A 15,621-nucleotide genomic window follows, 5' to 3' on the forward strand; every position below is an offset into this window, starting at 1 on the left:
GCTTCGACGTAAAAAATTTTACGCAGGCGGATCCAGGTCCCCCGGGCGTGCTCATATTTTTCATATGGGGCCGTGTCCGCATAAGAATTTTGACTGGTCCAGGTTCCAAGTCTACCCGCACAACAATTTTTTGCGGCATCAGATCTCGGCTGTCCTGGTGTCCATATTGCATAATGATTTATACTGAATGTTGAAGAAATTATAAAGATTATATAGTACCATTTTGATTATTAAATATTTAATGTTTCGATATCTCACAATTTATTGTTTTAGGAAAAAAATTAATTACCATTTCCAAGGATATTAAATTTTTTGAAGTGTCAAGTGGTGATGGCCTTATAAGCCTGTCTGATTCATATTGAATGTTAGAGGAAATTAGAACACTAAACAATTGGTCATCTCAAATATGGAATGGTTTATCTAAGAAGCAGAAAATTATGCAATGGAATCTACCTCAACCAACCGAATGTGCATAAACTATTGTAGAATTTGTGTAATTAAAACAAGGTTTGTACTCTCTAAGTGTATGTAGGGTGATAGAAATAATTTATAAATGCAAATTAGAGATGGAGATGCTAATAGTAATGTAGGAATAACAAGTAAAGCGACAATTAACTTTAAATAGGCATAACATTAAGGCCCAAAAAGCATGATCACATAATAACTAGAATTTATTATGTAAACTTATGCATGGAAAAAATGAACAAATCAGAATAAAATCTCATCTTAGGATAAAATAAACAATTAGAAGTCTTTCTTTCTATTAGTTTGAAGTATCATTAAAAAATTGGATGTATATCTAAGTCACCTTTGTAAGCTATTGAAATATAAATTCTCAACTCTAAAACAATCTTCCAACAATTTACCATCAAACAAAATCTCATATTTGCTGCAAACTACTGCACTCAAATTTTCACTATGGTGGCAAAATAGTGACAATGTATGCTCCAGCGGCCTTAGATCTCTATTCTTTTTTTTTAATATTGGTTTATTAGATGCCTGCCCCAAAATTCTTCATGCACTATAATGTAGTTCCTACCTTCTTGTGCATGCACCCCCCCACATTATGAAAATAAATTTTTTAATAAAAAAATTTATTAATGTTAATTTACTTCCATGTGAGCATATCAAACAATCTAAAAGATCAAAATTAGAGGGGTCGCAGCATCAATCAAATACTGCTTTAAGATTTTTGAGGTGTAAGTACTGCTCAAAGCTAACCAGGCATGCATCACCAAGGATGTACATACATCTACGATCTCTTTCGTAACCTAGCTAGCTTGACCGCGTTTCTCCCAAAGCACCCCACTTCTAGAAATCGCCCCCCGTTTAGCAAAAATCGGCCATCCGAGCCGTCAGATCGGTCGCCCTCTTTCCGATTCTTTTCCCATCTACCGTCGCCCCCCTCTCCCGTGGACCATCGCGGCGGCCAAATCTTGATTCGATTGAGGAGAAATTTCCCATCGGACGACCATCAAACCTTAAAATATCCCCCTCACCCCACCTCCCTTCCCTTCTCCTCTCTTTCCCCTTCTTCCCTTCTATTTCCCCCTTCGTCGAACCCTTCGAAACCCCAATTCCCGATCTAAGAAAACCCTAATTCCTTCATCGATTTCGCTCCGATCTCGATCCTCCCCATCTCTTTGTGTTCTGATTCCTTCTCGCGATCTGAGAACAAAGATTGCTCGATTGCTAGGGTATTTTTCGATCTTTTTTTTGGTTTTCGCCCGATTGATTGGGGAATTGAGCGCATGCGTTTGGATTGGGAGGAGGAGAGGGAGAGGAGATGTATAGCAATTTCAAGGAGCAGGCGATCGAGTACGTGAAGCAGGCGGTCCAGGAGGACAATGCCGGGAACTACGTGAAGGCGTTCCCTCTCTACATGAACGCCCTCGAGTACTTCCGAACCCACCTCAAATACGAGAAGAACCCCAAGATCAAGGAGGCCATCACCCAGAAGTTCACCGAATACCTCCGCCGCGCCGAGGAGATCCGGGCCGTGCTCGACGAGGGCGGCCCCGGACCGACCGCCAACGGGGACGCCGCCACGGCCACCAGGCCCAAAACCAAGTCCAAGGACGGGAACAGCGGCGGGGATGGAGAGGATCCTGAGCAGGCGAAGCTTAGGGCGGGGCTTAGTTCGGCGATCATCACGGAGAAGCCCAACGTGAAGTGGAACGACGTCGCCGGCCTCGAGAGCGCCAAGCAGGCCTTGCAGGAGGCCGTTATCTTGCCCGTCAAATTCCCTCAGTTTTTTACAGGTATATTTTTCTCCGAGCACCAGTTTTCTGGTAGCATCATAATTCTCTAGTAAATTATTGGCCTGGTGTTTGCGTGACGATGAGCCTGAAAGCTAGTTGAGATAAAGCGATTTATGTATGTTTCGAGTAATGTCTTCTCAGCCTCCTCAAATTCGTGCACATGCCCTTACACTATTGATTCTCTCTCTCTCACACACACACATTCACCGTGGGGATTAGATGGCATGATCCATATACTTGATAATGGCAAAATTTGGCATTGTTATATTAGATCAAAAAGGTAAGAATTAAGATAAGCAATTGCGTGTAAGCTTCTCACAGTTATACCAGTACACAGGCTTCCCACTACTTTGAGTGGGTGTACAAGAATTTAATTATGTTGTTAATATGTTGAATTTGGAGATCATTTGTGTTAAGTTTGCTGGTATGATAAATTTGTTGGATGCATGCAGTGCACGTGCTAAACTACAACTATCAAAGACATCTATAATGACTCTCAGCACCAGATTTCTATAAGTTAGTTGGAAATGCAGTAACTTAGAATGCCAGTGTGGATCTTGTTACAATGACTTATAATGGTGAAAACAAGCAGACCAAACTTTGGCTTGAGCTCGATTTGATTTGGCAAGGTGTCAACTAATCATGGCTTGTTTAATCCTGAAACAATGCAGTTTGTTAGGGTGCTCCCTGTAGAGGCTGTAGAGGTCGCAATGGATTGGAAGGATATCTTGTTGTTCCATCAAAAAATGGTGGCACTAAGAGGAGGTCAAAGCAGCTTCTTCACAGGGGATATCGCCCCTTTGAAGGCTGAGATCGCAAAGATAAAAGGGAATGGAGGCGGAAATAACATCCAGCATCAAGGAATATGTGGGCTTTCATGGTGAGGTGATTTTGTGGAGGAGGTTGAGTTATGGGGTTAGAGGCTGGAGGCAAGGGAGGGAATAGAGAGCAACATGGAGGTTGGAATCACATAAGGTAGGAGAGAAGGGTACAACAGCTGCTGTGGACTATTTGAGAGAAAGAGGAGAGCATGTGTGGATGATGGCATCTTAAGAACCATCCAGCTGATCTCAGACTTTAGATTTTGATATGGTGATTATAGTGTAGTAAATATGGAAGAATAACTAGAAAATATTTGATTTGTTTATATTTTGAGCTTTATTAAGCTGAATAAAATGAGCTAGGTCTAGCTCATGTTCAGCCCATTTAGTTCTCAAGCTCAAAATCTGGCTCTTGTGTGGCTTGTTTGTTAATTGAGCAAGCTAGTATTGAGTTGAATTTTGAGCCAAACATAAGCTGCTCATGAACAGCTTGTTCATTGGACAGCCTTATTGGTGTATCTTCTTGTGCCAATGAATTTTAAATGTTTGCTCAATACAGCATGATATATGTGGACTAGCAGGATTTAATTGCTAGTAAGCATTTGGCCAAACGCCAAAGCGTATGCATGTACCAGCAGGCCTAATACGGGACTATGATGTGTATTACCAAGCAGAGTTAGTTGGCGTGGACTAATATAGGCCCATGTCTTTTGAAATGAAACCTGGCACTTGTTTGGAGCCCAGGCATGTGATGGCATAGCAGGGGGGGAGCATGTGATGGTTTTCTCCATGGTACTGTGCTAACCCCTGATTGGCACATGCTTCATTAACAATATTTAAATCCCTGCGTATGAGCTAGAATGGTGTGGTCCAGTTAGCATGTTAAGATAAATCAGTCTAGAGTCTTCTATTTGAGAAATCCAACTTTCTCGAAATTCCTATTCCGTGATTTAGTCTCCTATCTTTATTTGAGAGGAAACCTGAACAAAAATCCTTTAGAAGATTTTGTCTCATGAGTTTTAACAAGGCTTTTATGCTTGTCTACTTTTGGAGATTGGAATTAGAAATTTAGCTAATGTTAAGGGGAAAAAACACTTTCATATAAAATTCATTTTTTGCAAAGCCACAACATGTAATTTTTTCTTCCTACGTGTCTTCTTTTCATGACAGAGACTAGATACTAATTATATCAATAACAATTCATAATTTTGAACTATCAACAGAGTGGGCTGTTATGGGAAGATACATATTTAAATCGCAGTATCAACAGAGTGGGCTGTTATGGGAAGATCCATATGTCAATCGCAGTATGCACATATGAAGGTTAACAAATGAATGCTCAATCATGTTTGGAGAGAGATTCATCAGGGGTCTGCATCAGCAAATTGGGATTATTAGGAACAACGTTTTCCAACCTAGAGCCTTGACATCTGGATTTATTCTAAATCAATATGTCAGACTCTTAATTTGAATATCTACTTCCTCAGCTTAAAGCACATGACTTTGTTGTTCAACTTTGTATGAATTTAGTATCTCACTTCTCTACATCCTTTATAGTTGCTTTTTATTTTTTTCTTATTTCAGCATGCATTTGAGAAATTACCTGTCAAAGAGTTTGATACATTAAATGCATCTTTTGGCTAAACATCTAGCATGCCTTTTCTATAACAAATTCTTTAGGAAAGCGAAGGCCATGGAGGGCATTTCTTTTGTATGGTCCACCAGGAACTGGAAAATCATACTTGGCCAAGGCTGTAGCAACAGAGGCAGATTCAACTTTCTTCAGGTTGTTTATCTTGCCTAACACTTATTGTTTTGAGTGTTCTAAAAAAAGAACATGTATTATGGTTGTTGTATTTATTTCTTTAAACACTTGATTTTATCTGTTTCTGGATTGGCCTTTAAGTGTTACATGCCATCTAGACCTTAACCTTTATTTGCAAGTTTAATTCAATTTACTTGGGTTGGCTTTTTGATTGATTACTTTTCTGAATTGATCATTACTTCTCCTAATTGATGTTTATATGCTCTTAGGACTTCTGCTGGTACTTTTTCCCCACAGATAGTCATGGATTTCACATTATCTTTTTGATTCTTGTAAATGCTTTTGCCTTATATTTCTGTTATAGATCAAAATATATATCTTCTTGTCTTTTATCAGTCCAGTGTCTTATGAAGAAAAGATATAATTTGTATGCATTCTTTGTTTTCTATCACTAGTTACTCTTTTCTGCATTCTAAAATTCTAGATTCTATAGAAACCTCTGAAGGAAATAAACTTCACGACAAGGTTTTTCACATCATAGTCACCAGTCTCCAATTTCTTGTGGGCCCTCTTCTTTATGTTGCTCAAAAGCTTTTTTTTTTGGTCTTGCTAGCTTTACTTTTCAAAATTATCTATTGAAAATAAGATACTTATAAATTATAATATTGCTAGATGCATGCAGAAAGATTCATGTTATGATCCCGTGGATATCTACATCCGTAGATAAATATATAATTTTTGTCTTTCTAATTGTTATTAAAGTTTCCTTCTTAGATGGCATTCATTTATCAATAAAATTTCGTATCCAGATGTCATTCGTAATAAAATTTTATTGTGGAAGTTTGTACAATAATTTACAATTGTTTCAGTGTGATGATTAATTAAAGTATGAGAGGGCATTACCAGGGTTTAGCTCTTTAGATATGCCTTGATATTTTGTATGAGAAGTTGTAGTCAATTGTCCCTTCTCTCTTCTACTTGGTGGAAGGAGAATGTGTGCTGCCTTTCATAGAGTCACAGCTGAAACTGCTCTAATTGATGATTGGTGTTTTATGGGCATCATTCTTTTTTTTCAGGCCACCCGGTTGTCTGTTGGAAGTTTTCTTGAACAGTTTCTAATTTATTATAGCTGCATGCAGTAAGTTTCATTTTATGCAGTAAGTTTCATCTTGGTTGATGCTACATATAAACAAGTATGCAGTATCAATATTATTGTACATTTTGTTGAAATGGTTATCAACTTGGGCTGGAAATACATGTTTCATGCTGAAAAAATGATTCCTTTGAATGTAATGGCAAGTTTCTAGAACTTGTAAGATTTTGTTTTGGTGTATGTATAGCTACCAAAAAATATAAAACAATAAAGTAGATATGAGGATGTCAACCTACAACCATCAACTTTTCCCACTATAGATCTAAACTAAGACTCTTCAGGAGATGTGAAACCAATTTCAAGATTTAGTAAAGGTTATGAAATCTACTATGAACAAGCTAATATATCCACTCCCACATTATTCATTTATGCTTGTTGAAATTTTGGATAATTAAGTAGTTGATGATGGATATGAGTTGTTGGTTGTTGCCTTTATCACTGCAATGACCATGATCCTGTTATAGTCATGCCTCCCCCTAAAGGTGAGCATATATCCTCCATTCTTGCTATTAATTAGCTGGATATCTGGGATAGCAAATTCATAGTTAATTGAAAATGCATGCTCTTTCCTTCAATCACTCAAATTTGTGGCAAATGTAAAAAAAAGAAAATTATGGTGGTTGAGATTTTTTTATGCCAAAAGATGGTGCTGTGTGTTCTGGCTGGAAAATCCTGTGGAAATTTCTGCTTAAGATCTCCATTGCCAATAATGAATAAATCCTATTATGGCTTCATCTAATATTTAAGAAAGGTCTTGTGATTTGGGCTGAAGATCCTATCGAAATTTCAACATTGGAATAAAATCCATGAGATTAGCGTATACATGCTTGTTTTGTTTGGAGACAGCTACTAGAGGGTGGCACACATTGTAGTACAAGTAACCCAATTTAGATATGCCTAGTTGCCTATAGTGTTTCCCTTGTAAACTCGTAAGTAACCTTGCCTGACTGTCATAATGTTATAGATGACAGTTAAATGCATTCTCTTGAATTAAAAAATGTTGCTGGATTGCTGAATTAGGGGGAGCATGGTGGAAGGAGAACACACAATCATGTGCTTCTTGCATATATACTTAGAACTTCAATTTTGAGAGAGTTTTCTAGCTGGCTATTCATGTTAGAGTTATAAAGGTTCCTTGATTTTTTCTATTTAATTAAGTATTATTTATATTTGTTAAATTATTTATAACTGAGGCGACATTTGGTATCACTTTTATTTTTCTATTTCAGAAACAAAAATAGAAATTTTCTTTCTATTTTTTTTAATTTTTAAAAAATGTAAATATTTTTGGTATGGTGGATTATTTTTTAAAAAATAAACATTGCAATGGTGATGGAGATGATGTTAGTTGCAGTGGAGGTAGTGGAGGTGGCGAGCAGGTCTGGCGGTGGTATAGCAGAGGTGGTGATGATGGTGGCAGTGGTGACATTGGTGGTGGTGGCGGCGGCGGAAAGGGGACCAACAATGTGGCAAAAACTACGATGATGGCGATGGTGGTGTGATCAAGGTAGCAACGATGGTGATAGTGGAATGGTGGTAGTTGTGAAGGCGCCAGGGATATGAAAGAGGTGGCAATGATAGTGGTGGAGGCGGTGGCGGTAGTGGTGGACGTGGTGGTTGTAATAAAAACACGAGTTTCTTGTTTTTGAAAATTCTGAAAGTAATGATTTCTTGCTTTTACTTTTTGTAGAAATAATGAAAATGATTTTCAAAATAGAATATAAAGACAATAGTACCAAACATTTTTTGTCTTGGTTTCTGTAATTTTATATTTAAAAATAGAAAACAAGAAATGAGAGCGATGTCAAATAGGCCCTAAGACATTAGAAAGTCAGAAGTCAATACAAATACTGCTTTTCTCTTACCATTGAATTCATCAATATTCAGTGCATGGAAATCATGTAATTACTATAATTTTCAGACATATCATTCTCAACACTTTGCTTTTACCAAAACCATATTCTTCGGCACATTGTAGATGGGGTGCTCTAGTTTGCCATGCCGTACATCATTTAGAGACAAAATCATAATTATTACTAACAGAACAATGTATAATTACACATCATGCTTTTACTTTTCATACAAGGAACATGCTTTTCAATATATGATTTTTTTAAAAATTGTCACCTTGATTCAATTTGCTTGCAATATATAGATGTTCATGTGATCTCTAGGTACCAAGCTCTTGCTTATGTTGAAAACATGGAATTTGTGTGAGCATTATCCTGGTTGTAACTAGAACACTTCTGTTCTTTTCTTTTTTCTGTCAATGGCTTCCTTTAGAAATATGGCCCATTGTCATAACTAATCAGCTTTTGGTAAGAGAACAAATTATGGTGGAGTAGCTTACTCAAGTACCCACCCCTTTCCCATCTCTTTAACTTTATATTTCATATATTATGGCATTGGTGGTGGATTCACGTTAGGCAAGTCTAGTAATGCATGGCTGTTCTGATCAAGAGCTCCCTATAGTCACTGATGAGTTCATCTTTTGCCATTTTGGTTGATGTTAGAGATCGTGACATAACCATTGCTGTTGGCATACTTGCTTCGTTGTCATATTATTAGGGAAAGGCCCTTTTGTGAAATTTTGGCTCATTCTCAAATTTAAACTGTTGAAGTAATTTGTCATTCATGTAGTTTTGTTTTGTGATCATCTTTTTGGAAGTCCTCCTTGATGTCTTCCTGGCTGGCCTTGTCTTAGTTTTGCTTGTGCCAGTCCTTTAGATTTAGCTATAACCCTAAGCTGATGATTTATGTTGAGGTAACTGTCTCATTAATAATTACTATGTTTTAAGTTGGCTTGTTCGGAATCTCCAGATGTGGCTTACTATACATGCAATCAAGGCTGTGTTTCCAGGAGAAATACATGTGTCCACCTAAGTTCCTTAAGCTTTATGGAACTAGCTCTTCATTATGAGCTATTATCTGAAGTACAACTGTGTTAGAGCAAAAGGGATAATATTTGTTATGTTTGAATTATCTGTGAAGAAGGCTTGAGACACTCAATAAAGCTACACTGTGTTTGTCAGATGTTGTGTGCAACTTTATTTGGGCTTGCATATTGTGCTCGTCCAGCATTCAACCCACAAGAGGCCCCCAACATAGGTGTTCTCATCCATCAGGCTTGTAAGCAGTCAGACCTGTATCAGGTTCGAAGGCCTATGGATGTCCAAGACTCTTGTGCTAGATATGCGAGGCTTTATTTCACTAGCACTATTTTTGAGAGACGTGTGCGATGGGAACTTGGCATTCAATTTTTGAGAACTTGTTTGCCAGTTCTTCTGTGCTTTGATGTGCAATGAACATGAGTCCTCGATCAGTCTTGTGTGATCCATTGTGCTTATGAATGCTAGATACAACCTATGCTCGGCAACCTGGCTGAAAGGGTCGATGCTTCTTGCACTGACAAGCACATGCAAGATGCCAGCAGGTTGGATTGGTTCAACTTTGAATAAGTTGAACCAAGTCCTATTGCACTCAAAATGGGTCTATGTTGGATCTTTAGTAGAGTTGCAGCTTCATATTGTACTAGAGCAGTTATGTACCGAGCAGATCAAAGCAAAGACCGAGCCTCAGTCTGCAGGAGAACAACGATGAGGCAGATTTGCATGCTCAATAAAATAAACATTTGGAAGATTTTGCAATAAGGTAGCACACGACTTGTAAAGCATCAAAGTTCCTAACATACCATTCGGCCCATGGCTGACCGAGCACATGCTTATCGTGTTATCATCAGGTGTTATTATGGGTTCTTGGGCACATCTAAACTGATGTTTCCCTTGTTAGAGTTTATTGTGTTGTTAATTCATGGTGAATGTAATGATGATTTCAGAGCTCTAGTTGATGACCTAGCAAGTTGAAATTGATGACTCAGGAGGCTTGGTTCTTGTGGTGCTTATGGAAGCTTAAACATATGTCTAAGATTTTAAATGAATTGGTACTTGACCTGGAGGAGAGCTATTCCATCATTGCGCAGGTTGAGTGTAGATCCATCAGGCTGAGCCAGCATGTGCTCCTTATGTATGGAATTAGGAGACACATGCACATCCACTCAAATATCTAATGATGCAAAATTTAATTCATAACAACTACATGATAAGCACATATACACAGTAATTTTAATTGCAGGTTTGGGCCTATTCTGGATCGACATTTATCCTGTGAATCAAATATTTATAGGCATTTCTGTAGCTTAACAAATATTTAAATATCTGTACTTAATCTATTTGTGGTTAGATGCTCCATTGTGAATGCTCAAAATGTCTTTGCTGTGGAGGTTGATTGACAAATGCTGAATAATGTGCTGCAGTATATCTTCATCAGATCTAGTTTCGAAGTGGATGGGTGAAAGTGAAAAGCTAGTCTCAAACCTTTTCCAAATGGCTCGTGAAAATGCTCCTTCCATTATCTTTATAGATGAAATTGATTCGTTATGTGGACAGCGTGGAGAAGGCAATGAAAGTGAAGCTTCTCGAAGGATTAAGACTGAACTTCTGGTGCAGATGCAGGTAATTTAAGCACAATGACATGTCCTCAATAATATTATATCCACTTCAAGCTGCCATTACTAATATTGATTAAATTAATATTTTTTTTAATGTTACTGTTGTTGTCAAGTTTGGTTGTATAATTTAATTTATATGTTGTTAGCATGACATCAGGCTATCGTGTGCAAAAGGAATAAGTACTTGAGGCTGCATAGGTATTCCACTCAAGTATAATCTTTACCTTTTTCATCTTATGTGTTGCATGGAGCATGCTAATCATGGGCTGGGCTTGGGCATAGAAAATGTCAAATTTTAAATAGGCCTGGCCCAAAGCCTGACTAAAAATAAATCTAGTTTAGGCCCAAGGCCTGGCCCATGATCAGCTCTATTTAGATGCAAGCATGCACTGCTATTAATAAGTGCCCTATGGAAACATAGGCTAAGTAGTGGTTGGGTTTTCATGTAGAGTGGAATGCAGGATCTAAACTAATTATGTTTATTCAACTTTTCCTGGTTTTCTGGATTTTCTAATCCTGGATTGAACCATTTTTTTGTTTCCAAGTAAATGATTCTTGAATGTGGAAACCTGAAGCTTAAGAATTTGATTTGCAAGACATGGTGAAATTTATTGTCGATGGGTCAAACATGCCTACTGCCATATCCAAGATTAGAAATGCAAACTAGACATAGTGACATACCATGTCAGCTCATGTTCTTTAAATTTGTAATTTTGAGAAAGAATGTAAGCTGATATATTTATTGGTAAAATTCATAACCACGTTGCATCATAGCCTTTGCATCTAGAATATATCATCATTGTTTTCTTTTGACTATATCTATCTGATTATAAACAAAACTACGGATTTGTTTTCTTCCCTAAGTGACTCAAACATCCTGGGGAAAAACCTTCAATAGTAACTCCATCATTCAAACTGTAGATGATCTGTTTGTATCTGGCTGTTTCATGATTTTATTTGTATTGTGTCCACTGCGCAACTCTTCTTATACTTCCTGCATCTGTGAGATGTGCCTAATTCTTCTTATACTTCCAACATCTATCAGATGTATAGTCATAATTTATGCTCATCATAATAAACACTAGTACTTTTTAGATCATAAATTATTATTAGTTGCACTGGACCTTTAGAACTCACTATCTGTGAGCATAGGTTCAAGGATGGCTTTAGATATCAGTGCAGTTCAGTTTCAGCTGAAGACCATTTTCCTTGTGACTGTTGTTCATTTCTTGGATAATACAGAGCTTTTAATTTAGCATCTTTGCCATTTGTTTTCTAGAATATGGTTGTGTATATTTTGGCAGGTATTCCTCTCTAGTTGATTTTTAAATAATTCATAACTGAGATTTAATTAGTTGATAAGAAAGTGCTTTTATTTAAGAAAAATCAAGTGTATAAACAAGGAAAATGATGTCAAGTAGCTGATATAGAGAAGGTTTCTTCAGAAATTGGTCTAGCAAGCTTATCAGCAACACTGTTGGGCAGACCGTGAGGAAAGAAATTGGTTGAGTTTAAATTATTGTCATCAAATTATGTCGCCCCTTTTATTTTTTTATTTATTTTTGTAAATAAGCCCAACTAACGACATCAGTACAATTATTAGCTGAAAATTTAGCAAGTTGAAAGAGCAAATTTATTCTGTCCCACTAATGTAGCTGAAAATTTCTGAGAGATGCTCCTTGTGGTACTTGGTGATTTCTCCTTGCTTTCACCTCCATGGAAAAAATAACACTAATTTTAACAAGCAGTTGTCCGGGAGGGTGCAAATTTGCATGCAAGGTGTTACCTTTTGACATTGCAGGGTGATTGGCATGAAAATCTGCTTGACCTTGACCCCCAATATAAATGCACGTGATTTGCATCTCTAATCAAGATTAATAAATCAAGTGATCAAGATTTAGGAATTAGGGTCATGTTTAGATGTCAGATAAGATGATTGTATGATGGGAAATTTCAAGCTAACTCTTGGACGAAGATCCTGTCACCTTGTGTCCACTGATTAGAAGGTTCATCAATCAGAAACCATCCTTTGAGGAGATTGTCACCTTGGAATTTTTGGTTGACGTTTCAATCACATTAGACATTAAAAATTGTATTTACTTTTACACTACCACTTCTGTTTTGGGTCCCCATTACTTCTTGGGAGAAAGTTATTCTCTCTTTTGGGCATTGGGTGCTATTTGGATGTGGATGTTAATTAATTTCTATGGTGATTAACATTTCTTGCATTATCAAAACTAGAGTCCAGTGCCCGTGTGCAGGAATGGAGTTTTTTTAATTTTTCTTTTGGAAAGCGAGGTTGGGGCTTGTAGGAGAAATAAATTTTTTAATGGGTGAGAGAGAGGTGTCTAGAAAAGCAAGAATAGATGTTACAAGAAAAAAATACGGTGAAACCATGTTTTTATTTTTCGGAAAACTCTTCAAGCAGTGGTTCTTAGGAATTGAAACAGCAAGGCTCTAAGGCTGGCCATGTGAGGCTGGTTGCAGAGACTTTTCTATTATATATCAGAAGCAACCTCCTTTTGATTGTTTGATTAGATCAGTCAAGGTTTGTGTATCTTGGTACCTGATCCTGTAGTGGTAACATCTTGGTACAATATCGGTATGCCTGGTACGGAGGTTGGATCGGCATACCCATACTTGGTTTGTACTTCATGCTGCATACCAGTTTGATATCTGTACGGTACAGTATGCTGGGTATGCACCGGTATGGATCGGTACTGCATACCATGAGATCGGTTCTTTGGTGTATAATTTGGCTAAAGCAGTTCCTTGCGGTTTTATAGTACCAACCTGGAAAACTGTAATTGAATACAGTTTCAGCTCCTTTTGGGCCGATGGGTTATGGAGCCATGAAGAGGTTGTCACAGTGTTGATGTTTTTAGTTATATTTTGACTTTGAGATTGTTTAACATGACAAACATGATAGACGGATTCGTTCTGGATCAAAATATTCACATGTTATGTCTTTTTCTTGTCCTTTTAAATGTACATATGTCATATCAATATTTTCCTTTGCTCACCCTCGGCAGCTTCACAACGTTGTATATGGGCCTTTGTTGAAAAGTAATATGGATTATGTACCCAAAATATGCAATACGAAATATGGTCGTCATTAGGCTAGTCATTGCTTTTCAGCTACTCACTGATTCGATATGACATTGTCTTCCAGGGTGTAGGAAACAATGACCAGAAGGTTCTTGTTCTTGCTGCCACGAATACACCATATGCTCTGGATCAGGTTTTGTGAGATTGGTTAATATTCTTTTAAGCTCTTCCTGAATTTCTTCAGGATTATCAGTCCGTTCTATATTATTACTTATTGTTGTGTACAGGCCATCAGGCGGCGTTTTGACAAGCGGATTTACATTCCTCTTCCTGACCTGAAAGCTAGGCAACATATGTTCAAGGTAATGTGGATACAAGGCTAGTCCAATTCCTGTGGCTTATCTGATCCTTTTTAATGTTGAAATGACTGTTTGCACTTGAATATGGTATTTCGTGCTTAGATGAATTTTGCATTGCAGAATGTTCTTAGTAACTTCACATCGTCCTTTTTTTCATTTTTCAATTTATGCAGGTACATTTGGGAGATACCCCGCACAACTTGACCGAAAGTGATTTTGAGAGCTTGGCTCGCCGAACGGAAAGTTTTACTGGTTCAGATATTTCTGTTTGTGTAAGTATGAACAGTTCCCGATGGCCTCGAAGACTTTCCTGCAGCGAGTTGGTCTGTGTCCATAGACAATGCTGAGTATTATAAACTGCTTTTCACCAAACAGGTCAAGGATGTACTCTTTGAACCTGTTCGCAAAACTCAAGATGCCATGTTTTTCATCAAGACCCCCGGTGGTATGTGGATGCCATGCGGACCGAAACAACCTGGAGCTGTTCAGACCACGATGCAGGATCTTGCTGCAAAAGGTCTTGCTGCTCAGGTGCACACAAAAATCCTCAACCAACAGTATGTTTTCAGGCGAATGCCCCTGGCTCTCATGCCTGATAGTTTTGTTTCATGATTTTCCGAGTAATTGAACAGATTCTTCCACCGCCTATTACGAAGACAGACTTCGATAAAGTATTGGCCAGGCAGAGACCTACTGTCAGCAAAGCGGACCTTGAAGTGCACGAGAGATTCACCAAGGAGTTCGGAGAAGAGGGCTAATAATGGCTGGACGGACCAAGTGTGGGCATTGTCAGTGTATATTGTGTTTCCGTTAGTTTGAGTGGAAATTATATCTGGTTACATAAAACCCTCTCATCAGGTGGAGCGCACCAGATTCCCAATCTTTGATGCTTCCCCCTTGTTGAGATTTGACTATTTATATGCTAGATTTGACTCCACCACTGTCTGATCGCTTCCACTGTTAATGGAACTAATATAGTGGATATGATTAAATTCGCTCTATACTTGACCCTTTTTTGTGGAGACTTCTCCGTCACTTCAGACAGTTGTGATTGTCTTTTTTGGGCCTGGAAGGACAACTTAACGTACAGAACATTAAAAATGGGCTCCGCAAGGCTGAGGTCAGGTAACTCTGTTTTAATAAAGCTTGAGGTCAGCTTTGTATGGTTCATCGCTGAGCCGCCTGCTGATAGACAAAGCTGAGCTCTTAAAAGGCGAGATAAAGGAGGGTAGCATCCTGCTACCTCCTCCTCTTCCTTTTCGAAAAGAAAAAAAAAAGAGATGAAACTTGCACGCTAAGGTTCTTAGAGCAGAACACTGTCAGAAATATATGGTCGGTGAGCTACCCTAAGTACCTAGGGGAGCAGAAGAGGCGGAGGGTAAAAGAGTTGCGGTGGGGAGGGGAGCGAAGGAGAAGGAGAAAGGAGAGGGAGAGTAAAGGAGGGACACGAATTAACGAAAGGGGATTGGAGGGATTGAAAGCTCTAATACGCAGGACTTCATCTGCCTAAAAATCTTCATAAATCCTATTTTATAAGATTTTGTTTGTGTTAAGAATGCTATGTGGTTGAGTTGGGAAGAGTTACCGGGTGTTAAATATTAGTGACACAGTCACCGTATAGGCTGGGAACAAGGAGAGAGACGCGGGGGGAGAGAGAGAGAGAGAGAGAGAGAGGCTTGTGCTTTGTTCCTCTGTCTTAATTCTCAT

At 38.2% G+C, this 15,621-nt stretch overlaps 1 protein-coding gene across 1 annotated transcript; it reads left to right on the top strand.

The window, feature by feature from the left end:
* Positions 1-1,230: 1,230 nt before the first annotated feature.
* Positions 1,231-14,915, top strand: LOC103701862 (protein SUPPRESSOR OF K(+) TRANSPORT GROWTH DEFECT 1-like). The gene is made up of 8 exons (XM_008784074.5): positions 1,231-2,261; positions 4,763-4,868; positions 10,313-10,511; positions 13,680-13,748; positions 13,843-13,917; positions 14,088-14,186; positions 14,290-14,445; positions 14,547-14,915. Exons 1-8 carry the CDS (start codon positions 1,787-1,789, stop codon positions 14,670-14,672), a joined length of 1,305 nt encoding a protein of 434 aa, XP_008782296.1. The 5' UTR covers positions 1,231-1,786; the 3' UTR covers positions 14,673-14,915.
* Positions 14,916-15,621: the final 706 nt, after the last annotated feature.

This window comes from Phoenix dactylifera, chromosome 12 (genome assembly GCF_051530095.1).
Source record: "Phoenix dactylifera cultivar Ajwa chromosome 12, Ajwa_hap1_PhDact_Kaust_v1.1, whole genome shotgun sequence".
Lineage (NCBI taxonomy): Eukaryota > Viridiplantae > Streptophyta > Magnoliopsida > Arecales > Arecaceae > Phoenix > Phoenix dactylifera.